The following is a 24,868-nucleotide window of genomic DNA, read 5'->3' on the forward strand; positions in this document are numbered from 1 at the left end:
TCACTGTCATTCATGTTGTACTTCAGTTCAAAGAGGAATGAATTTAGATTTCCTTGGTGTAGGCTGAAAACCTTGGAGAGAAAAAATACTGAAAAATTGCATCAAATACATAGGTGTTGAGAACAAGTGAGGAAGTCACCCTAAACTGGCCGTTTTTCACTTTAAATTACCTTCTGTAATTTTTGTTATACCTGGTCTTCTGAGAACAGCCAATACAAAAAAGGTAGGTCTCAAAACTGTATACAGTTCCCTTGAAAAGAAGGGCCAGTGTATGAAAAGCCTGATAGTGTGTCCTTTTCCCAGCACATATGAACCTCCAGGAATAACACATTGAACTAAGTGTACTCTGTAAGTACCGTGTGAGCACACCTAAAGTAACTCTTGTCTAATGCAATAAATAAATACCTTGCTGGAGCCATTGTTCAGGTTGAATGTTCTATTACTTTTCTTTTTTTTAAACTTCAAACTCCCATTGTATTTACTACTACCAAATAGCAGTGCATAAGCAGTTATCTACTTCCTGTGGGAGGCAACAGTTTTTAAAATCAAAATCTTAGGCATTCAGCTACATAGACTTCACTATGATGATCTTCCACTGTTTCACAAACATGCTACTCAGGCATTAAAAAAATACTTTGAAAAAACTACTTGCAAATTAAAAGCCATATTGGTTCCAGCACCACATTCTCAGTAATAAAACACTTTCAGCCACTAAGTTGTAGACTCTCCTAATTAACTTAGAGCTGCCTAAAAAAGATTGGTATGAAGTTGCTGCTACTGAAGGATGCTGTGTGTACACAGGTATGGAGCAGGACAATCCAGACTTGGGAGAAAGAAAGCAGAGTAGAGGTTTCATTTACTGCTGTGCTTTGAACTGCAGGTATAGTTAAAGATAATTTTGGTCCCTAATAAATTATCCCATCCTTTCAGCTGTAAGAGCAGGCATTGGCTGCATCCCTAGGCCCCCCAGGTGCGTGCTCCTCTGTGCTCTAGAGGGAAGTAGGGCTTTGTCGGACATTTAGGGTGCCACCAGTGATCCCTACACCTCCAGATCTGAGCTCTTGGTGTTTCAGTAAATAAAATCTAGAACCCTGACAAAATTTGACAGTCAGTGTCAAAGAGGGACTTTTCACAAGTGCAGGGAGTGATGCTGGGTAATTACTTTAACTCCCAAAAGGTAGATTTTGATTAGATATTAGGAAGAAATTCTTTACTGTGAGGGTGGTGAGGTACTGGAACAAGTTGCCCAGAGAAGCTGTGAATGCCTTATCTCAAAGCCCCATCCACAGAAGTGTTAAAGGACAGGTTCAATGGGGCTTGGAGCAACCAGTCTAGTGTAAGATGTCCCTGCCCATGGGAGGGGGGGTGGCAAAACCCATAATCAGAGAATGCATTCATTTCCATTTCCTGTGCATGGCATTTTAGTGTTTGTACACCCAGAACACCAGCTGGACCAAAGCACAGTTAATCAAGCGGTGGCCAAGATGTCCTTTGGCAGGTTTGACCTTTCATGCTGTTTAGCATGTCCTGTCCAGTTGTCACCTGCCTGCTGAACTCCAACAGCATCTCAGCCTTCCAGAGGAATATTCAAGCTCTTTTGCACCTACCTCCATCACTTTAATAGAAACCATTCTTGAAAAAGGTGTGGAGAGAGACAAGTCTGTGCATGGTGACTTAGTGACTACAAAGCAGGGGGTGGCCCCTGTAAGAGCAGGCGGGGAATTAAAAATAAGTAGCATAAGAAAAGCAATGACAAGAGCAGTGCAGTTACTACACTCCACTTCCTCCCTCCCATTCAGTTAGTGAGGCAGTAAAAAGACTTTAGTGAATAACCCCAACCATATTTCACACACAAAGCTGGAATCACCAATTCTAGAGATGAGCTGTTCTCTACATGCTAGTGCCAAGCAGCCAGGAGGTCTCCTTGAAGTGAGCACTGAAGAGGACCAGCAGCAGGGAGGGGTCATGTCAGAGAGCACTGCTCTATCTTCGCCAGGAGGAACCACCACCATTCTCTCAGGGAAGTATTTCTGTTTTTCCAGAAAGTTGGGCCATTGACATTATGCTGTGGTGATTTTTTGCCTTTTCTTTTATATACCTTTTATATATTTTCTGTATTCTTAGTATACGTATTTGAAGCCTAATATTGCAACTTAGTTCCAGTATTTTTCTAGGCAGGAGGACAAAACGTTCTAAAAGTCTCCCAGCTGAAGGTCTGAAGCCTTCATGCTATCTTGGTTCTCCATAGGAACCAAGGCTGGAACCAGTTCTCTAGGACATATTTTTGTAAACAGGATACAAGCCTCATCTGAGGGGGGAGACTAGAAGTTGCCAGAATAGGGGGACACTACTTTATCTATTAAGCTTCTCATTGGGGAACCTTTGTCAGATATGCTAATTTGCAAAATACGTAAAAATTGTATACGCGTCAAGCGCCGTGTGCATTCTCCGGCATTTTCCACCTTATCAAGTTGTGCACCATAAGGATCCTTATTAAATGAGGTAAAACCCCTTTTATTCCCTTAATCATTTCTGGATCATAGTTCTAGGACCAGAGAAAAAGGCATCAACATGTTCATTTCCTACTTTTCAAGAGCTGTGTGTGTTATAATGACTGCCAAAAGAATGTAGGGCCTGACCAGAAACCATCTCTGAATTCAGTGTTTAATGCTTATCATGTGCTGTCACTTGCATTTCCCCAGCAGGGCGGTGGAGAGAACAGGAAGAAAATCTCCTGGGTACAGCTGGAGGAGGTTTAGAGCTGGGTGAGGAGGGAATGAAACCACTTGCCCCCTCCCTGACACAGGTCAATGCCCTGCCACCATCCAAGAGGGCCACTACCAAAGGCCCTCTTCACTTTCCTCCATCCGTTTTATTGCTGAGCATGGCCCAAAGTAAGGAATATCCCTTTGGCCAGTTGGGGTCAGCTATCCCAGCTGTCTCCCCCGCAGCTCATGTCCCTTGCCCCAGCCTACACAGTGTGCAAGCACTGCCCAGCAAGAGTCAAAGTACAGGCACCTTATCAGCACCATTCCAGCCATAAATCCAAACCACAGCTCCCAGCACCACATCACTCTCAGATGGACATGCACTCCATCCCAGCCAGAGCCAGCACAGGCAGCTTCAAATATGCAGCTTGAGCCCAGCAGTCTATAACTTGTTACAGTCCCAGTGGAGAGGAGAGCAAGGTATCACATTTTCAGTATCAGTCACCACAGTCTTCTTTTTTTCAGCTTGAGCAGAAAGATCAGGACAGCCAGCAGTTCATTTCGTTAAGGTCTTAAGTAGGTAAGAGCTATAAACTCCAGGCAGACACTGACATTTGTCTGACAGCTCCCAACGTAATCCATTACCTGTCTGTAGATCCATAAATATGGAGAAATTTTGTTTCTATAGAGTAAAAATTCTTGAGCTTTTCAGTCAGTGCGAGGTTTAGAAGCAAACTGTTGTTTGTCTTCTATTTGTTCAGACACTAATGTATTTCAGACAACTGCCCAGTTGCCTCACTTAAGTAAAAAATGCCCTAATACAGGTGTCACCAATTCACTGAGAGGGCACTGGCACCTTGGCACTTAAGAAAATGATAAAGGATAGTGCTTTTACCACCACCCAAAAAACCCCCATAACACACACACATAAACCACATCAAAACAAAATCCAACCACTAACCACCCAAATACAAAGAAGTTACTTGAGTCTGCTCAAGATTTATACTTGAACTTTACAAGAGATCTACCGGCTCGCCCCATGGATTCCCTAAACCTCCTCCTATACCCATTTCCTTTGTGAAGGAGTCAAGTTCTCTATTCCAATTTTTTTGGCATGAAGACAACTCTAATCTTCCCAGACCTTTAAGTGTGGGCTAAGTTATAAACTAAAAAATACATACCTTTATCACCAGGCAGCAATTAAATTATATTCAGGCAAGAAAGCATTCAACTTATGCCAGTGGACATTAAACACACCAAACTTCTTTTAAATAGATTTTATTTATGCAAAGACAATCCAAACGTGGTGTGTAAAAGTGGAAAGCTCTTTTTACATATTAATAAAAAGGGGTTTTTTTAATATAGTTTCTATGTGTGCAGAGTGAGGATTTGACAATTTTATTTACAGGAATCCAGTAAGTTTGTTTAAAAATATAGACATAGGTATCAAGTCATTCTTATTTTCTCTAAAGCTAATTGCTGTACCGTATACAACACCTCAAAGTGCCTACACAACCAAGGGTAGCCCACGACAACGTGATTATACAAGCTTTTTGTGCCTCATTAAGAATATTCTTGTTTTGATGTAATACTTCTGCCCAGTGATTGTGAGGGCTTTTGGTTTTGTTTTTTAGTTGCCATTTTTTATTTTTGGGGCTTTATTTTTTGTATGCGTAGTTGAATTATGTTACTATGTCATTCCCAGTAGTTCCTTAAAGAAGAAAAGTTACATTCCTTGAGCTTCCAGTTCGGCTGCTGTTATATCTGGTTCTTCATCATTGTAAATGTTTTCTGCCTGAAGACACAAGACATTACATTACAAGTGATACACACAACTGTTTTTAAACAATCTTCTACACTTCATATAGAAAAAGAGCTTGATAATACCAAGGTGACACAGCTATCATCCCCTCCTTGAAGGGACTTTCTCCCTGCCCTTTCTTAAAGGGCAGCCAAATTTAGGAATGGGCACACAGTGGCTACATTTTGGCAGTTGCCTTCTTGAATTGCTCCATTTCAACAGCAAAAGCCGTAGCCATTTAACCACTAGCCTTATTATGAACATTTTATCTGGAATTATTTCAATCTTAGTCTAAACACACAAAACAAGAACACATATTAAAAAAAAAGAAGCCTGACCTGTGGAACACACTTAAGTCCGTTACAGTTTTTTAATTTAATTTATTCCCAAATTACTTTATTCCACATTTCTAAGATAGCTGTTCCATTTCCTGTAATGTAATATGAACTAACTGGGGAGTTAAAAAGCATCCTGCTTTACAGCCAACATACAGGGGGAAGAATAAGTCTTGGCTAATACTGGATATAAGTTTTTAACTGCTTTAATTAAGAATAAATCTTAACTAGTACCTAGGACTTGGAATCAAGAATTAACTAGCAGTTGCTTTTATTCAAGTTGTTTGAGTCTTGGGTTTTCTTTTTAAAGTCTTACACTGTTTGATTAGAGCAAGAAGTATATGGCACAGACAACTTTCAGTCCTCGAAGGCACAAGCTGCCCTAAGAAGAACAAGCCTTTTCAGTTTCATTTATACACTAAGCTTCAGAGCAACTCAAGAGCTGTTGTGACACTCACCATTTGCCATATCTGCATTATATTGTCCTCTGATACAGAACAGATTACCCAAGGCTCATTAGGATTCCAGCTGAAGTCTGAAATTTTGGCAGTGTGTCCTCCATGAATAAACTGTTAAAAAAAACCCCACAAGCTTCAGTAAGCCATTTCAACTCTAGATAAATCTGTTAAAACCTGGGATTCTTAAGTTAAATTCATCATGCTAATGACTACACAAAGAAAAACTTGCTACTAGAGATTCACAACAGACATAAGGAAGGTGTGTGTTCAACTGCTTCCCATTCACTGGACACAGATGCAGCTGCTGAGACAGCATTTGAGGTAACAGTTCCTATTATTACAGCAACAACTGACATCCTCAAAATGGTCTCTCTTCACACAGGGCTGGGCTGTGAAATCCAGACATTTTTCATTCTGATTACATCTAAGAGCACTTACAGAGTCACACACGAAATGGGGAAACCTTCAGAACTGAACAGAGGAAGCCTACAGCAAAGGAGAGCAAAGGACTGGAAACCAGGGAGGTGAAAAGATTTACGAACAGCTGCAGTTTTAGCAGCACAGTGACAAGACATCACTGCCACACAGCATGTCAGCACACTGAAACCTGAACAAAAGGGTACCAGCAGCTCAGGAGGCCCATCTTCTGCATCCTCTGCAGACTGCTCTTCTCCAATTTTACTGTAAGAAAGTAGTTTATACTTTTTATTAAAATTACAATTGTATTCTATATCAACTTAACAGTTCCTGGCCTTTGTTTCCCATATTTGCAAATTGTTTTCCTCACTGTGAAATAACTATAATCATCAGGTATAAAACATCAGCTGTATGGCACTGTCATTACTGAAATAGAATCTTAACTTGTGAAGCACATGGAAGCAAAAATCACTTACTGATGTGATGCCTAAAGATTTTTACCCTTTTTCATATGTGTAGCTTTGTAGATTTTTAAAATATAGTTGTATGATTTCTAGTACTTTTCCTGCCCTCTCTCACATTTTAGAATAATGAGCTAACCCTTTCTAACACATTCCTGAAATTCTGTTTAGTCTTATTCTTAAGACCACAATTTCTGACAAGGACATCTTGTTTTCCACCAGAACTTGAGAGACATAACAAGAAATAGGGGAAAGAAACCCCTGGACCAACTCCAAAGGGGCAGACCCAAGAGTGGGTTACCGGGCCAACTGACCTCCTACTGAATATACCTGCAAGATACACTAATTAATTAACCTTTTAAAAACTGTAGAAATCCTTTACCACGCATGCACATACAGCTGTGTTTGTGCACCTGAAAGCTTTCATTAAAGAACTGCTTTTTATCCTACCACTTTAACACTGTTGCAAGTTTTTTCTTTTGAATCTAGGCAACAAATGGACAACAGAAAACAACACTATTAGCAAGAAATCCTGATGGAGAAGTAACTTTAGATGTACTGCGCTGTTTCTATTTATACCCAAAAGACCAGGCCTGAGGTAAGCAAGGAAGGCTTGAGAACAGCACAAATCAAACCTGCCAAATAATGCAGGCCAGCAGCCTTTTTTTAACCATCTGTTCATATATGCTAACAGAAAGGAATTGCTCCTCACCTTAGATCCCATACGTTAAGCCGACGATCGGTACCACTTGAAGCAAGAATGGTTTCATTATGAGGAGACCAGTGAACCTATTAAAAGAAAACAACTTCAGTGGAGCAGTTAACTGATTTCTAAAGCATATCCTGTATAACCAGCACCCCGGCCACTAATTTTTAACTGTACTCTGCAAATCAATTTCTTCCAGCACAGAGGGTATCTAGTAGCTCAAATAGACTGCTTTAAAGTCTTAAGGTTTCTCAACCTGAACAAACAACATTATTTCAGTGTTACAGATCTACCATATTTTATGAAATTTGTCTAAAAATCACTGTTACTTGCACCCAATTAATTAGGCAGAGTTCACAAAATTAGGTTTGAACCCAAATCCTCTGTATAGCACATCATTTTAGAGAAACCTTCTACCTGTACTAAAGGTACTTGTGAACACCCAGTATCTTTTTAGCAGCAAGTTGTTGACTACTTGCTTTAAAGGCAAGTGGGGAAAGGCAGAAATAAACTACATGGTACTGTCTGTAATTGTCAAACACAACATAGTGAGTTTTGGTTCAACAGATATATTTGTGTTGCAAGAACACAAATCTACATGTTCTTGTCCAACTCAGTACTCTTCGTGGGTTTTTTCTACAGGTTGTGAGTAGTTTACCCACCTGAAAAATCTCATCCTTTTGAGACTCAAAAGAATGGAGTTTCAGCTTTAAGTTTCGAAGATCCCATAGAGCCACCGTCTGGGAGACACAAGTAACAAGAAATTGGTTATACTATAATGGCCTTCATCTGCACTGCTTGGGAATGTAAAATATACACAAGTAAAAACCTTGTCAGCAGAGCCAGTTGCCAGAATGAACTCGCTGTAAGGATTGAAGGACAGACAGTTGACCTCGGCTGTGTGAGCATCTACTGAGTGACTCGGCTTGGACGTGGCATTAGATCTTGTGTCCCAACTGTGGCAGTGAAGGGTTTGGGGAAGGGGTCAGGGGCAGGGAGGAAAGAGGGAAAGCAAACAAACTTCAGTTTTTACAGGAGGTTCTTTTTCACAATAGCTTTTATTACTAAACCCAACTCTGAAGCTACAGTTTTCATTCCAAAACCTTCAGTATTTTGTCTGTTGTACATGAACAGCTTGCACCAGGAAGCTGACATACATATTAGTTACATCTTCTTTTCAAGTGATGGGAACACATTAAATGGCATGTAGATTTAAGTGATTCTGCACCATCACTGTAGCTGATTGCCATAAAGAGCTACATGAAATCATGTCAAAATTCAGACTTTGTTTTTTATCCAAGTGCTGTGGACTAGGTCCACTGGCAGCACACAGCATGCACTACCCAGAAACCTCCTAACTTACATCATAAGCTTCTGATCATCCGCCACGGATCCAAACAGAGACTCATGGAGCAGGTGCCATGCCACGTCTTCCACTACTGCAGAGTGCCCGGTAAAGATGGCTTTTGCCTCAACAATCTTGCCTTCTTTGGGTCCAGCACTTATATCCCATAAACACACCATCTGTAAATAAGCCACATTCTACTGAAATGCAGACTCTGATTGTACTATCTTTCAAATAAATAATCAATCACACTCGACAGAGACGACACTCCTGAAGCAGTTCCTGCTTTTGAAAAAGAACACTTAGTATGCCACAAATGAGAGCTAAGTTATCAATCAGTTTTCTGCAAGTTCAAGGCCCAAGGATTATTTAGAAGGCCACAAAAGCAATTTACACTTTTAAAGTCCACAAAGAAATGTATAAGCTATTAGTTCAACTGATCTTTGAGAGTCTTATTAAATTATGGTCTTGACCCAAGCCAATTTAAAGGGTTTCTTCCAGCAGTAAACTATAAAAATATTCTTACATCAAGAACCTTAAAAAGAACTCGTTGCTGATTACAGCCTAAAGCCAACTGACAGCCCTTAGAAATGTAATTACAATATGTGAGAGCTTCCCCACATAACAATACACAGCTGCACTAGGACAGGTTTTCTCCAATTTTCTACTACAGCATAAATTAGGAGGAGTTGGGTTTTTTAAGTAGGGGAAAAGATGTGGTTTTTACATGATCATCTGATGCACTGAGAAGATGTCCACTCAAATTTGAGTTCCATGATAAGCCATAGCCTTCCTTCTGGTGTCCTCTTAATCTAAGGTCAGGATTACACTCTCCACTCGGGTCTGAAAGACAGAAAATTCCTTCCCTTTAGCGTCTCCTTGCACATCAATCCATAGGAGCATCATTACCACCCAAGAACTTTGCTTCTGTTGCAGTAATTGTATTTTATACATGAACCTCTCCAGAGAGTGCTGCTTCTATCAAGATTCTCTTACAAAAGTGAGCATAACCAGGCAGGAAGTCCCTGAAGATATGGGCCTCCTCCTTTGGATTCCAGAGCCCAGCAAGTCTCTCCCCATCACAGTCAAACACAAGTTTACCCTTCGATGACAAGAGGCATTTTGCTCAGCTCCAAGGAGTATGACCCACCTGGTTTTGAAGGATGTTTAGTGTAGTCAAACACCAGCACATCAGCAGAGGGTGTTTTTGTTGCAATGATGCAGGGGTTCTGCGGCATGTATCGGGCACGGTTCACTTCACCCTCATGGTTAATTTTAATCTCCATCTCAATTTTGCCAGTCACAGATCCAAAGCCACCAAATTCTACAGTTGTCAGAAAAATTTCAGTTTATCACACCAATTATTTTAGACTACTGAAACAGCATCTTCCCTACTCCAAGATACAGTGGTAGCACCTCATTAAACACAAGCAAAGACTAGGAAAGACTCACACCATGCAACACGATAGCATTAACACTTTTGATATTTGGAATCCTCTTTCAGACCTTCAGTCTTTATTTGAGGTAGATGTATACCTGTTTTCACGACAACTGAGAGAGCTGGTAGAAAGCCTAGTAGGGATTATATACCATAATGTTACCTAAGCTCTTCTGAAAAAAAGTTTCCTCTTTTTAGTAATCTAGAATTAGTGTAGACTGGTAAGTATATGTCCACTTTAGTATTTAACAGCAAGTTAGAACATCATTATCAGAACAAGTGAAAGCAGTAATGATACTGCTCAATCAGAACCTAAGAATGCTGCATGCCCACCTCCTTTCTCACTGTCATACTGCAAAGCACCAAACTGATCATTGCTGGGAATCTGGACTCCGGCAACAACCAGGTGGTTCTGTTCATCAGACGTGTGTGTTCCCAAAACCAGCCAGTGCAGAGCATAATCCTTTCCTTCTGGCCTGTTTAGAATAATAAATGTTGGAATAAAAGTATGTGCTCAGTTCCAGAAGTTCCATAGCTTGCATCAATAACCCTCAAGATCCAAACCTCTTCAGGGAACTAGAAAAGAGAGACTCTGTAAGAGATCCTCCCCTTTGTTGCAAAGACTTGTGCAATAAAGCAAACTGGACTCTGCCATGAGCAAGCCAAAGACACAACCAGCAAGGCTCGAGTGACAATACAGGCCAGTGAATATAGCCACTGTGGCTTGAAAGGGACAGTTACAGTTTGCACAGCAGTTAGAGGTGACACCAATACCTACTTCTGTCTAATTTCCCTGGAGTCTCACAGTATTGATTTAGGAAACAAGCAATAATCCTTTCCATAAAACGTAAATCCTGAGGGGGCAAGTGGCAACCTGTTTTAGTTACTTCTCCTAGAAGCTTTTACCAGTTACCTTAACTAGAATCAAATTTCTCTTCTGGTGGTTGAATGTAACATTTAGTTAAAAGTGAACAGCTGGATGGATGGTGCCATTTATCTCTGAAAGGACAAATTTGAGCAGTCAAAACCAAGCAACCTTTGCATTCTTGAATGCAACAAATTAATTATGTTGCCTGAATCCAAGCAATCCGGAATCATTTGGATAATCACAAACAACCAGAGGTATTACTACACCACTTCCAAGTGTAAAGAGGGAAAAAAAAATACAAAACCAAACAAGAAACACACAATGCACATGCACTTACTTGCATCAGGAACAGGTGTCCCATCATGTCAGGTGCCATACAAAGAGGCAGTCCTTGCCTTAAATGGCTTACATATTTTGACACTGGATAATTGGAAACACCAGTTTTTAAACTGAATATTAAGTCAATCTGCAAAATACGAGGCAAGCAGAAGTGTTCCTCATAAGGGCTCCACACCCTCAAGTCCCCACTTCATTTTCTCCATGCCATGACTGGTTAGCTCACATCTCTCAACATCATCCCCAAACATTCTGGTACACCAAATGAAGTCATCACCTAACCAACACATATGTTACAATCCCATATGTGAAAAGGAACTTTACAGAAGAAAGAGACCATCCTCTGATAATTGCATGAAGCTTACACATAAGTTTTTTTAAAATCTACCTAAATCCATGTTACATCACTACCTCAGTGGAGCCCCGAGTGGTTACTGCAACAATTTAAGTTCTGTAGTAGCTGGCACATGAAGAGATTCTATCCCCACCTTCATGATTCTTTAAGAAAAAGAAACTCAGCCCACAATTTTTTCAGGGAAATGGGGAAGAATGGGAAATTTAAATATGTGAAGTCAACAATGAACCAGGGACAAAACCAGAATGTGAAGAACCAGTTTTAGAATGTTCTCTTAAGTAAGCCCAGACTTAAAAGATTATCAGGCATATACTACAGATCCTATAGCTTGGACAGAAGAGTATATATAGTGCACGTGAGGAAAAACAGTCTTTAAGAATGAGCTAATTTAGTAGATAGATTTCTCAATCAGAATTAACTACAAATGAGCACTAGATCTCTTATTTAGAAATAAATTGAGAAAGACTTCTGTGTTCACACCTCACAACACCTTCTGATAGGCTAATCTAGACTTCTGTGAAGTATCAACTTGTGACCTTTTTCCTCGATGCTTCTGCACACCCGCGGGGTTTTTAAAGCTGTAAGCAAAATAAAGAGCTACAAGCTCACAAAGAGAAGTTTAACGCAAATTATTCTCGTCTTGCGTGGTTTTTATCCCCAAGTTACTCAGCACACCAGGTTAATAGAAAAGAAGCCTTCCCGGTGCCTTCTCGGCCTCTCTGCCCGTCTCTCACCTGGTCACATCAGGCAGCCACTGCACCGTGAGGCTGGGCCACTCCAGGGCGTGTGTCATCACCAGGTCGTACAAGAAGGGGGTGTTCCTCTTCCAGATCTTGTACTCCTCGCTGATGACACGCTCCTCCACCGTGTCCTCCAGCACTGCAGTAAGGGAAGGCATGAACAGAGCGTGGAGGGGGGTGAAAGGGGGCGCAGCCCCGGCCGGGGCTCTACCGGGACGGGGCAGGAGCGGGGGTCCCGCAGGGCCCTCGGGGGCGGCCGGCGGGACGAAAACTGCAGCCGCTCCAGCCCCGCTCCCAGCTCCCGCGGAAGCTCCTCGGGGAGGAATCCCGGAGCGCCCCAGCTCCGCTGCGCCATCCCGGGCACACGCACCCTCACACCCCAGCGCCCGGCCGGGGAGAGCGGAGCGGGGGCTCCTACCGTCCTTGCTCGCCATGGCGGGCGAGACGGGGCGCCGGGAGGGAGCCGAGGAGAAGGCGGCAGCGAGCGGAGAGGGCGGGAAGAAGCAGAGGAGGCGGGAAAGGAGGGAGGGAGCGCGCACAGGAGCCACTGGAAAGGCGGGAGAGAGCCTCCGGTGGCGCGGGGAGACCCCGGCTCTGAGGACCCCCAGCCCCGAAAGGGCTGGGGCTGGGGCGGGGCGGGCGAGGGGAAGGCCAGGAGGGGCCAGGGGAGGGCGAGGAGGGGCCGAGGGAAGGCCAGGAGGGCCAGGGGAGGGCGAGGAGGGGCCGAGGGAGGGCGAGGAGGGGCCAGGGGAAGGCGAGGAGGGGCCGAGGGAGGGCGAGGAGGGGCCAGGGGAAGGCGAGGAGGGGCCGAGGGAGGGCGAGGAGGGGCCAGGGGAAAGCGAAGGCGGCTGGGCCGCGCTGTGGCCACGAGGTGGGGCTATAGGTAAAGCAGCGCCACAGAGGACGCCTCTATCGATATGTCTTGTCTAATGAGCCCTAAATCACAATAAAAACTTGGTATTAATCCCCCTTCGCAACTAGAAATGATAGAATCATTGAATCGTAGAGTGGTTTGGGTTGGAAGGGACCTTAAAGATGAGCTCATTCCAACTCCCTTGTTGGGCAGGGACGCCTTCCACTAGGCCAGGTAAGTAAATCTCTTAAGTAAAAATGGTTACAGTGGCCACAGCTGAATAGTTACTGTTTTTTCAGCAATGGTGCTGAATCTTTTGTAATTTTCTAGAAGAAATGTATGTTTGAACTATTTTTTAGCTGCAGTTTTAGCATAGAAGGCACTGAACTGCATTACTGAACTGTCACACACACAGGATCAGTCAGTGTTCCCAGAGACTTAAATTCTATTGCTCTCTAATGGGGTCAGTGGTAGCGTCTCATACTCTGGCAAGTGACATGGCTTTGTTTGAGCAGCCACGTACAAATCAAACATCCGGCCCTACCACCCTCCAAATCAAACATACAGCCTTACCACCATGCCTGCCCAGCCTTGCTGATCTCTCCTTTCACCTGCCAGTAGACGAAAGATTGTTCAAGGCCAGCTGGATGGAGCTCTGAGCAACCTGGTCTAGTGGAAGGTGTCCCTGCCCATGGAAGGGGTATTGTAACTACACGATCTTTAAGGTCCCTTCCAACTCAAACCATTCTATGATTCTGTGATTTAATTTAACTGCTTTCAATTCAGCTTAAATGAACAGAGCTTCCCTTAACCAGGGTAGATCTTTCTGGCAGCTAATAACACTTTCCAGCACAATAATGGAAATAGAGGCAGTTAAGAATCAGGTTAGATTCTCCCAAATGCCCCTAAAGATTCAAAGGAACTTTTGGTCTCCAAATAGCATGTGTTTTCTTGCCATGTTGTGACTTACAGTCTTAAGATGAATTCTTGCTTCAGAGTTAAAATCACAGAGATGAATCCTGTATCACTGAGGCTCACATGCTTGGAGTTCCAGAAGGGGAGGAAATCAACTCTGAAGTGGAGCTCATTGTGCTCAGCTAGAGATGGTCGCAGGAGAGAGAAACAGCCAAATAATAGCTGGCATTTAACTTTAATTTCCCCTCTGTGAGGACACTCTTCATGGACTGAACCTTCTAGGGTCTGGACACCAGTTTTTCAAACAAGGAATCCAGTTATGGAAAATGTTTATGTCTAGCAAAGGCAGGAGACTCCAAGGCTGGTAACAGCAGCCAAAGGTTGTAGCATGGGAATCAGGGAAAAAGACTGAGGAAGGCAGCCAGCTCCTCTAACTGGAAGCTTTCCCTAATAAACCACTGCTTTTCTGACCAGAGTGTTAAAAAGCAGAAATCTTTTGGTGAAGTTAAATGAGTATATATTCATCTTCTCCTTAATCCGCACAAATTGGATTTATACCTATGCATGCCTTACTTATTCGAAATGAGAATCCTGTTAAATTGCATGGAAGCTGTACAGTAGCAGGCTCCATAGGAGTGCATGAGTTAACACAGACACAGGGCCTTGTCCTACCAGATGTGGCACCAGCTTCCCTTTGGCACTGCTTACTCAGTGCTTTGGTGGTGGCTGCCAAGTATGTGTCTACTCCTACGAGGTGCTGAGGCCTTCCTAAAATGTTTTCAGAGTGAAGACTGAACCTTTCAGAGCCTGTGTGTTGTTACAGAGCGTTGGTCACTTAAACCTCAGATAATGGATAAAGGAAATCTCTGTCAGGCTTCCTGGCTTTAAGTGACCTCTGTTAGCTCTCACTGAGGGGTGATTACATGGCCCCTTGAAAGATGAAGTGTGTATGAGCATTTGGGTAGGATGCTCTTTGTGATTGTGCTGCAAACAGCAGTATTTGTGGCCACTGCTTACCTGGAAAGTGATAGGGAAAATGTGAATTAGTTTTGAAAAGTTATGGACAAAATTGTTCTTCAGTGATGTCTTGTAGGGCTTGGATAAACTATAAGTGAAGAATTGCTCCCCAACCCTCCACAAATTTTTGCTGACTCTGTTTAGGATCTGGAAATCAAGTTGGATTGTAATACGTTCCAGAACTAGTACTAGCTTTGGTGAACAAAGCCCGTCATGTCTAGATGTCAAAATAGTTAGTAAGGGACCAGCACAGTTCTCCTTGTTAACAATTACACTTGCACACAACCAAATTTTCTTTTCATTTAAATCTGTGCACCAAAAATCCTGTTATTAAGTGCTCTTCTCCCATTGAGATTATCATGGAAGAGACAATTTATAACACTACATCTATCAAAGACAGCACATCATCGACTCTTATGTTGCTTATTTGCAATTCATTGGCATGGTCATATCTGTGACCACACATCTAAAATGTATCCTTTGATTCCCACACTTTGTAAGGAAAGCAATTACCCAAGGCTGTTGTTCATCATTTGCAGTATGTGTAAAATGTACCATAAATGAGTTCTGAAGTGAAAGAGTGACTTGAATCATAAGCTTTATTTTTATTAAGCTATATTTCTTTCAAACCTAAGCATGAAATACTGCATCTTCATTTCAGTAAAAACCCACCATCTCCTGCATCCTCAATTGTATGTGCTGCATCATGCTTCAAATTGCAGGTATATTTATGAAAAATTATATGCACTTGTTAATTTTAGATTGAAGACATGTATGCTGATTTATTATTCTGCAAAGAATTAGCTGGCTTGCTGTTGCTTCTTTCTCTTATACATTATGCAGAGGTGATGGATGTTCTTAGCATAACTCAGCAAGTAGATGCAGGTATTACTGTGAATGACCATCTGAGTCAGAAAATTGTGTAAGGTAAAACAAGCACAAAACCTCAAAATTGTCCACTGGAAAAGTAAAATGGCAGCCTCAACAGGTACTATTCTGTAACATATTTGCTGTCATTGCATAGTCTCAGTAGCCTGTTTGGAACAAAGTATCATTTTCTTCAAACATGTAGATAAGAAAAGCACACTTCATTTTAATTGGTGCAAGCATTCCTGTTGGGGAAGATGAAACAGGAAAGCCTTATAAATATGATTCCCTGACAAAAGATTTTGAGAATATGAAAACTATAAGCAACATCGAAATGAAAGCCACCTTTTGAGATACCAAGTCTTAGTTACTGAACACTCGGAAAACAATGGTATGGCCGACTGAAGGTAATCCCCTCTTGATTGAACAATACCCTCTGCTTGCAGGCAGGTCCAAGGGTCAGAGCAGACCCTACTAGCTCAGCAGAAGGGGTCCAAAGAGTAGTTTTTAGAAGTTAAGATGTAACACTCTATGGTAATATAGGAACTCTTATAGGCTGTATGTAAATGCTATAGGATTTGTATCTTGTATTAGATTGGTTAGTAACAATTAGAATATTCAGTACAGAAGATGATTTATTGTATTGTAACCAGGACTTCAGACACTCTTACTACACTCTCTCTCACTTCTTCTTCACTCTCATTCCTCTCTCTCTCTCTCTTTACTTACCCGTTCACTCTCTTGCTCTCCCGGGCCTGCTCCGAGCTGAGTCTGGCAGCTCTAAGCAGTGCCCCTGTACCCACGCCCTTTGCAATAAACTGCATGTTCCAAGATCTGACTTCAGAGATCTCTCGTCTCCGTCTGTCCCGACCGTCCGACCCACACCCACCCAAGCTCCCGCACATTCCCTCAGAGTTTCTTGAAATGTGACCATGTTTATTTTCTCCACTGCTCATCCAATATTTTTTTTAAATTTACCCAGCAATTATTATCTCCCCTGTATCAATCAAGCCTAACCAATACCCTGCTGTCACAAAAAATCTTGAGCTGCAGCCGTGTCTTGGACATGTTCTCTGTGACTTGCAGGTTGGGATTTGTCTAATGACAGCACATCTTCGATAGTTCACTTCTAAACAGCCATGGCTGTGTTTTATCCTGATGTGCAACATCTGTGTGCTGCACAGCCATGTACAAATGGCAACTTTTGCTTTGCATTGAATAAAGTGCATTTATGGGAGTGTCAGTTCTTAGGGGAAAGAATGACTCACTGGGATTATATCCAGCATTGTAGACAAATACTCCTCTTGCACCTTCTAGATGGCATTGTTCCCACTATTGGGATGCTGTACTGGGAACTCATGAGCTGCAGGGTTGGGATAACTAGCACTGTTTGTCACACTTTCAGCTAACTGCTGTAGATTGTATTGAAATTCAGGCCACAAATGAGAGGAAAGAGGCAGTCTTGTGGATTCCCTCAGCATTCAGGAATATACAGTGTTTTACCTTTGAAGTAGAGCATGTTTATTCTGTAAGGTACAAACCAAACTTGTTCTCATATAACAAGTCCCTCCTTCACCTCCCAAAGTAGCACTGCACTGAGCTAAGACTAATTCAATTGTGCTGAACACTTTTTTGTTGTTTGCATGGACATGGCAATATTCCCTCAACAACTAGGCTTGCTGGGCTATTTCTGTGCTCTGTGATATTTGTTTAGCATTTTGTATGTTTTTTGGGGTTTTTTAAATAATTCCATGTAGAATAGCAGGTAAAGTATTTGAGAAATAGATATCAACGTTTACATAACTGGCTTGGTACACTTTTATTAATTTTGCACAGAGTACTGGAACTGGCTGAATTACAAAAGAGCAGGGAAATATGAGTAGTTTTTAACAGGTCATCTTATGAAACAGTTGCTGCAATATGTGTTATTTTGCATGCTATATATTTCCAATATGTGTTTTCTTTGTATAGTCTGCTGTAGCTCCGCAGCCTCTGGTCTGGACAGGTTATTGCCCATATGTGGAGTTGCAGATCTGAAGGGATATTAAAAGAAATGGCAGAGAATATTTTGCTTGGCAGAAAATACTTTGGCCTTTTGAAAGATGTAGCAGATATGCAAATTTATACAACAAACAATCTATTTTCCTAGAAGTACAAACACTTAATACCAACAGGGAGATTTTCAATAAAATGGAAGGAGAATTCTGACTTCTGAAGCTTCCAGCACTTGGCTTAATGGAATTCTTTGTTGCTTGTTGCCTTGGCCTTCCTCTTTGTGATCTTGGAGGAACTTGGGGAGCAGGACTTGGGTAGTTCCAAGCCTGTGTCTGGGTCACAGGAATCAGAGGAGACTGTAATCCAGACACTGCTGTTTTCAGTTATATGGAAAGGAGTCGAGGCAAACTGCTGCTCTCAATGATGTGCTGAAGCACAGGAAAGTCTCAGCCTTTCATGCCAAAGAAGGTGAAAGGGAGTTGTTTATTATAATCCATTTCCTCTTCAACTTCCACTCTAGGGCTTAAAAGCCTCTGCAAGTATTCAGTGAAGGAAAGTGATCTCTGCTCTTGCCTTTTAATCTTCAGGAATGTCTCTCCCCACCTGAGCTGCCTGGCCTTCTTTTTCAGAGACTTCTCTGAGGTCACCATATGGTTTCTTTCTGTGTTCTTCACTCTTACTCTTTTGAGACTTGAAGCAATTAATAACGGCATTATCTTCAAGGTTCTGGATATCTCAGAGGTGAATCCACTGAGACAGGAACCATGCCAAGCTGTTTCAGCTCACTGATCCTGTTTCTGTGGTAATGAAGATTTTTCTTTATGCTGTTTGATTTACTCATTTACATTATGGCAGAACACCCTCACGTGCAGTCTTTGGAAGCTCTGAGATCTTGATTTTTATGTTCTGTCTTCTTTCCAAGTGTTTTAAATACCAAGAACCACAGTCCTGCACAGAGTGTGCATTAATGGACAGGTGTTACATCAGATGTCTGTGCTGCTTTTTACTTTGGGAGGCAGAGGCTGTGGCCAGAGGACTATGGATTCACAGTGTGTTATGGATATCATGTAAGGGAAAAAGGAACAGGCAGACAAATCTGCTTAGACCAGGTTGGTGCCCGTTTACATTTCTGCAGTCAGTTCTAAAATGGGTGGGTACCCAAGCAAATAAACTTTGCTGCTGTTTCTGCTAGTTGCTTCCAGTGGTGACTCAGCTGAAGTGGTATAGCCACGGGTTCAGAAATGGGAGAAAAAGGGACAGTGTCACTGCCCTGTTGTGCCAGTACTTAACACATTCTTACATTCCCTGCACACCAGTCCAATGCTGCTAATGCTGTTTTGCTAAACATTTCAGAGAATGTTTGTATGAACAATTTAAGCCAGTATAAGACCATAATAATGTTAGCTGGTCTCCCCTCTTGCTCACCACTCTTCTGCTCTGCCCAGTGCTAACATTCACAAGGTCAGTGTGGAGCTGAACCAGGTCCCCAAAGGAGCTGACTTTTTTTTTCTTTAGCAGAGTTGATTTTCAGCCAGATGATCAGGCTGAGCATACTCATTGCAAGTCTTCCTGGTTTAAAACCTGGCACCAAGGGGAGGACATAGCCATGGGCAAGAGCAGGGATGGTTCATTCAGGTTCTGGTTTCAGATTCGTTTGCACCAGTTGTGAGACTGCACCACTGGCCGTGCAAGTCAATAGTTGTAGCACTCTACTGCTGGTTCACTGCCAAGTCTGGAGTGTTCAGTCCTGTGAACTGCCAGGTAGAAGTATTGTCTCTCTACCACTTGTCTGTCTTCTGCAGATGTAGTACCTCAAAAAGGTGAAAACTCCATTCACATGCTGTCATTTGCTGACACGGGGGGAAAGCTTTAATATTCCTACTTAGTTACTGGTATAAGCAGGGTATATAATTAGGACTTCAGTAGGAGACAACTGAGCAAAATACAAGTACAGGAACTCGCATTGTCATGGGACACCGTTGGGACCTTATTTGACATGCATTAAAATATTCTTCAAAGAGGTTTTTTAAAGGAAAAGGGTTTAACAAAATTGCTGCTTTGCTGAGAGGCAGCACAACTGGATCAAATTAAATAAAAGCTGAATTTTAAAAGCATCTTGTGATTTGAGATACTGCAGAGATCCTCTTTAAAAGGTATCTGAGACTAAGCATCCATCAACTGAGGAAATCCCTAGCACTAGGGGCTTTAGAAAAATTTAAGCTTTCATATTTGAACTATTTCTCCATACAGCTGGAAATCTAGTGTAAACAGGGCCTAAGCAACTTGGCCAAAGTAATTTAGGAAATCAGAACTGCTGACTGCTAATACTAGCTCAGGTTTCTAGCCCCATGCCCAGAATGCTAACGTTTGGCTTTATTGTTTCGTTTTTCCATTATTCTCTGCTGTGAGGTGCAGTGGGGGAAGAGTAGAGCAGTGATAACTGTTAACATAACACCTCTGCCCTGTTTCTTAGGAAGTACCTGTTTTTTGCTGAAGCTTAGGGAGATAAGTATAGACTACATGATAACATATTTCTGTGTGAAAAGTCATTTTTGGCTCTTCCTTTAAAAACCATTGCACATGGGAGGTTAAGGAGGGCGTGAATAATCTCCTTTCTTGTTTGGAGGAGTGACGCAGATGCAGTGGGTTGGATGTCAGAATAGCTCTGTTATTAGTTATGTGTTACTGTAGCATCTCCATGCCACAGGCACAGGGCAGCACCTCATTCTGTCAGCACTCTGCTGACACGAAAGGGAGATGCCGGTTATTGACCTGAAGATCTGTCTTTCTCTTGGATTCTGGGAACAAGACAGTTGGATACAGGAAGACGGGACTGTGCAAGGTGGCAATTATTGGTGAGCAAAATAAGCAGTTCTCATGGTTGCAACCTCCCTGGCAGCAAAGAAAATATAGAAAGAGAATTGAAATTTGAATTTGAAAGAGACACAATGTGGCTTTCTGAATACTTACGGGAGAGCTGTGCCTGGGTGAAACAAGCAAGTAGGAAAAAGGGATAGATAACTTTTCAGGTAAGACCGGGTTGTTTCTTTTTTTAAATTTGGTTGCCTCTCAAAGGACTTGTTCCGGAACCCTGACTGCAAGTCTTCTGGGGTTAACATCAACACTTCAGTTTGGACCAGGAGTGAACTTTGAAGCAAACCTTGTGACTGCCCCCACTTAGTGCACTTTGGTTTACACTGCAGGCTGGTCACAGAGCACTGGTCACTGAATCCTTCTCGAGAGAAACAAAATCAGAAATATATTCCACCTGCCAATGAGGGCATCAGATGTACAGAATCAGACAAAAGAGAATCTAAATCATTAACAACCCCATCAAATATATTTAGCATGGAGTCAAGGGCCGCAAAAACAATTGTTTTACTCTACAGATCCACTCCTATTCCATGGTACTACTTGCCAGTGTTAGACATAAAGTACCTTGTTTCTTTGATATTTTTTGTTGAAAGGAATATAGCTTTTTGGTAGACTTTCAAGTGCTCTTTGCTTATATTTCTTAAGCATGTTGATATCTGATCATCTGTAATGCCTCAGTGGCATTTGCTTAGGTAGCATTATATGTTCTGCTTAGTATTTGCAGTGAAATGGCACCTATTTCAGAACAAAGTTTCTGGATTCGCAGTAAACATCTTGTAAGCTAAAATGATGTACTGAAGGTAAATCTCAAATGCCTACTCAGCATTTTGGCAGTGGCACATATGGAAACACACAGTTAAAGATACTGAAGGTCAGAAATTATGTCTCAGGGGATTTTGACTTGAAATGTGAGAGTTTAAAAAAATATGTTACAGATTTTAGCAGAACATTTGGAAACACTTTTCCTTCTTTCCCATGTGTGGCCATGGAGTCATTCATCAGTCTCTTCTCTCCACTTACTTGGCTCAGCAGTGGAAATATCTAGGGGCAGTATACTGTTGATCTTGTATGTATTTTATTAAGGCCTAGCACGCCTTCAGATCCCACAGAAGAGTTCAGAAGAGAAATATTCTGGTAACATGTGGAACACAAGAAGTTGAGGTGGTGGGCTGAAATGTGGAAACACTCCCTGGTCTCCATACGCTTAAAGAAAGGGAAGAATTTACTGCAGGTTGTTAAGGGGTAATGTAGCACATTCTCACAATCAACCACAGGGAAGAGGAGGGCCCCAGAGAAGTGAAATCTGGTTCTTCCCTCAGACTTTTCCTTGGACTGGTACAGCTACCCACAGCCTCTCTTATAGTGAGGCATTTGTGTCTCTTAAGGCTCATATATGTAGGAGATGGTGGTCAGAGAGGGTGGTCACAGAAGAATCCCAGTTTCATTGGGACTGAACTACAAGAATGAAGGACAATAAATTTCCCCCCCTTTCACCACAAATCCCCGACACATTTATTTAACAAAGCTTTTGTGATACAATACAAATAAGTAGCAACATGGGAATTTAGTAGCAAGGGGGGAAAAAAGTAATGCCAAAATTGAAAGCACAGAACCCACCTCCTAAGAAGGGATAAAAGGATACTAAACCCCAGGTTATAAGAGCCAGGTCACACTTGTAATTCATTCTTAAGACTCAAAAGTGTGCCATGAAGACAATAAAGCTATTTTAATAGAATAGAATTCCCCAAATACATTGTATTTAAGTAGTATTTTTCTAAGTAACTGATAATAGTGTTTGTGTGTTGTTTACATAACAACACAAAATTAAGTCTGTGTAAAGACCTGTTCTGAGTGGGGTAGGGCAGCATGTAATAATATGCCATGATGCCTGGGTTTTTTCAGACATCAGCTTGCCCCTCTTTTTTCTGGGATAACAGCAGCTTACAGGAAGCCTGAAGAAGTGCCAAAGTAGCTACTGTCTCAGAAAAAAGTGAGCAATCCGCTGCTGCCTCTGAAAGCTTGCAAGTGTTGGGCAACAGAGCTGATTTGGGAGTTGGTGCCGTACAGGAGGCCAAAGTATTATTCAGCATTCTCATTTATTTGTGTTTAGAATGCAGCAGGACCTTGGTAATGCCTACTAGGTGACCTTTCAGCCTAAGACACAGACTACCAATGGGTCTTTGACCCTTTCTGCTAACAGGATCATGTTTGATCCCTTCAGAAATTCTTACTAGCAGAGAGAACTTGTGTTAAAAGAGTATAAAGCCTAAACCTTTTTTGGCACAGGTATTGCTGCCAAGCTAAGAGAAGAGCAAAAGAAGTGACTCCATGAAAATTAATGAATATACTGCATAGCAACTAATATTTGGTTTATTGCATAGAGTAATGCTGAAATACACAGAGGGCTTACAGCATTCTGCAAACTAATGTTCTCATGGGAAAGTGAGGGCTAGAAGCACTATACATCTGTGCCATCAGCTGGGTGAAGCTATGTCTAACTGAGCTTTACACCAGCAAGTGCTGTGGAGTTCTGTGCAAGTGGGCAATTGGCTATATTTCTAGATGTTTTTGAAGATAGGAAATATCTGGGTTTGTGTGTGTGTGTACCCATTGCTTTCAACCAAAATTATCCTTTTTTCCCCAAAATGAAGCAGATATGGAAAGAACAAGCAAAGGAATGTGGAAAAAACACATCTCTCATAGCTAAAACATGCTGTTTCTTGTGATGTCCTGTTTCTTTGCTGAAGGGTGAACTGTGAGATAATTTCTGGGCCATTTTGCTCTACACAGCTGTATGATAATAGCATCTGCACTGATAACACCAATTCAGGATATTGATTTGCAAGAGTTTAACAGAGTTACCAGAGCCAGCTCTTTCTCTGCATAAGCAATCATGCCATATATTTCCATCCAAATTTGACCAATTTCACTTTCAAAACCATTAAATAAGTTTGACTTGCTATATATATTGGAAAACTCCATTTGCCCACAATTACTCAAACTTGAAATTGCTGAAGGAAGTGTTGTGAGAACAGAATCAGAATTTCTGATCCATTCAGCTCAAGACAACAACAAGTCCACAGCAAAGTATTACACAACTGGAGATATATAGTCCTCATAGGCTGCAAGTGTAACAAAAGAAAGTACAAGACCTTAGGCAGGCAGAACATGATTTTAATTTACAATTCCCTAAGTAAGTTGATTCTACCCACTCACACTCTCATGCGCACATACTTGCAAGCTCTAAGACGTGTGTGCCTGACCAGTTTTGCCAGGATCACCTGTATGTCATGGAAGGCAGCAGCAAATAGCTTTCAGGTCCTCACTACATCTCTTGGGTTCCTCTTCATTGGTGACAACAAATGGGTTTGGACAGGTTTTTAAACTCTCTAGGCATCAACCATTATTATGGGACAATATTTTTGCTGAACAACCTTGTGTATTTTATCCTCCATAAATATTCAACAAGATTGCTGCCTGTTGTGTTTGCTTCTTCATTTCACGTATCTTTATGACTATGATCTGTCTCAATGCTGAGCTAACAGGGAGAGGAATGGCTCTTCCACTGTGCTGCAGCTTTGCTGCTTTGCTCTCTTGTTTCTTCCGGTGCTGTTGTAGATTTCCATCCAGACCAATTCTAGTATTTCTGTTATGTAGCTTCATACACTCTAATGGCAAAAAAAGTTTTTCCACTTTTTGTTGTAAAGAAGCTTGCAATACATCTGAGCATACTTGGCTAAGGATCCGAGGCTATGGCCCCAGAAAACTTTGAGCTGCATGCCAGATTTTCTCTCAAGTGCATTACCTCAAGGGACATCATTTGAGTGTAACTAATTATCACTCTGCAGTGAAGTCAACTGAACGTCTTCTTACATGCCTGGATACCTGCCTTTGACCCAAGGCTACTACTGCTTTCTAACCAGTGTTCCTCCCAATATCCCAAAGAGGAAGGTGGGTGAATGTCTCACAGCTTACATGAAGATACAAAGATTATATGAAGAAGTAATACTTTTTCTTGTCAAAACTGAAACTTCCACCCCTCCTCCTCCTCCCCCCCCCCCCAAACCAAGCATTCAAACTCAGTTCTTTCAGCAGGTCACTCAGAGTACAAAAACATGTTAGTGATGACTAATGTAAGCCTTGAAAATACATATTTCAAGCTATTTCTTCTTGCTGCATATATTCAGGGATGCAGATGTGTTGTGTCAGGTCAGTTGCAGAATAAAAGGGAACCTTTCACACATTTTCCCAAGTTCTACATTTTTAGTGCACATGAAGAAATTTTGATAATGACCTTTTAAAATCCATACTTCATTATTTTCTCCTAACATTAGGCACACTAGGGTTTGGCACTATTTCAGTGTACTAGTTTGAAAACA

The 24,868-nt window shown here is 41.8% G+C and overlaps 1 protein-coding gene across 5 annotated transcripts; it reads right to left on the reverse strand.

The window, feature by feature from the left end:
- Window positions 1–3,970: 3,970 nt before the first annotated feature.
- Window positions 3,971–12,640, reverse strand: RBBP7 (RB binding protein 7, chromatin remodeling factor). Of its 5 annotated transcripts, none has more exons than XM_039550902.1 (12): window positions 12,339–12,638; window positions 11,963–12,107; window positions 10,003–10,145; window positions 9,382–9,555; window positions 8,959–9,074; window positions 8,250–8,410; window positions 7,716–7,842; window positions 7,549–7,626; window positions 6,893–6,969; window positions 5,926–5,983; window positions 5,303–5,413; window positions 3,971–4,503 (listed from the first exon to the last, which is right to left on the reverse strand). In XM_039550902.1, exons 1-12 carry the CDS (start codon window positions 12,400–12,402, stop codon window positions 4,435–4,437), a joined length of 1,323 nt encoding a protein of 440 aa, XP_039406836.1. In that variant the 5' UTR covers window positions 12,403–12,638; the 3' UTR covers window positions 3,971–4,434. The 5 variants fall into 5 exon arrangements, with proteins under 5 accessions (XP_039406836.1, XP_039406848.1, XP_039406854.1 ...); XM_039550914.1 differs by having other exon boundaries at window positions 12,387–12,637; XM_039550920.1 differs by lacking the exon at window positions 3,971–4,503 and having other exon boundaries at window positions 5,330–5,413; window positions 5,910–5,983; window positions 12,339–12,639.
- Window positions 12,641–24,868: the final 12,228 nt, after the last annotated feature.

Source organism: Corvus cornix, chromosome 1, assembly GCF_000738735.6.
Source record: "Corvus cornix cornix isolate S_Up_H32 chromosome 1, ASM73873v5, whole genome shotgun sequence".
Classification (NCBI taxonomy): domain Eukaryota; kingdom Metazoa; phylum Chordata; class Aves; order Passeriformes; family Corvidae; genus Corvus; species Corvus cornix.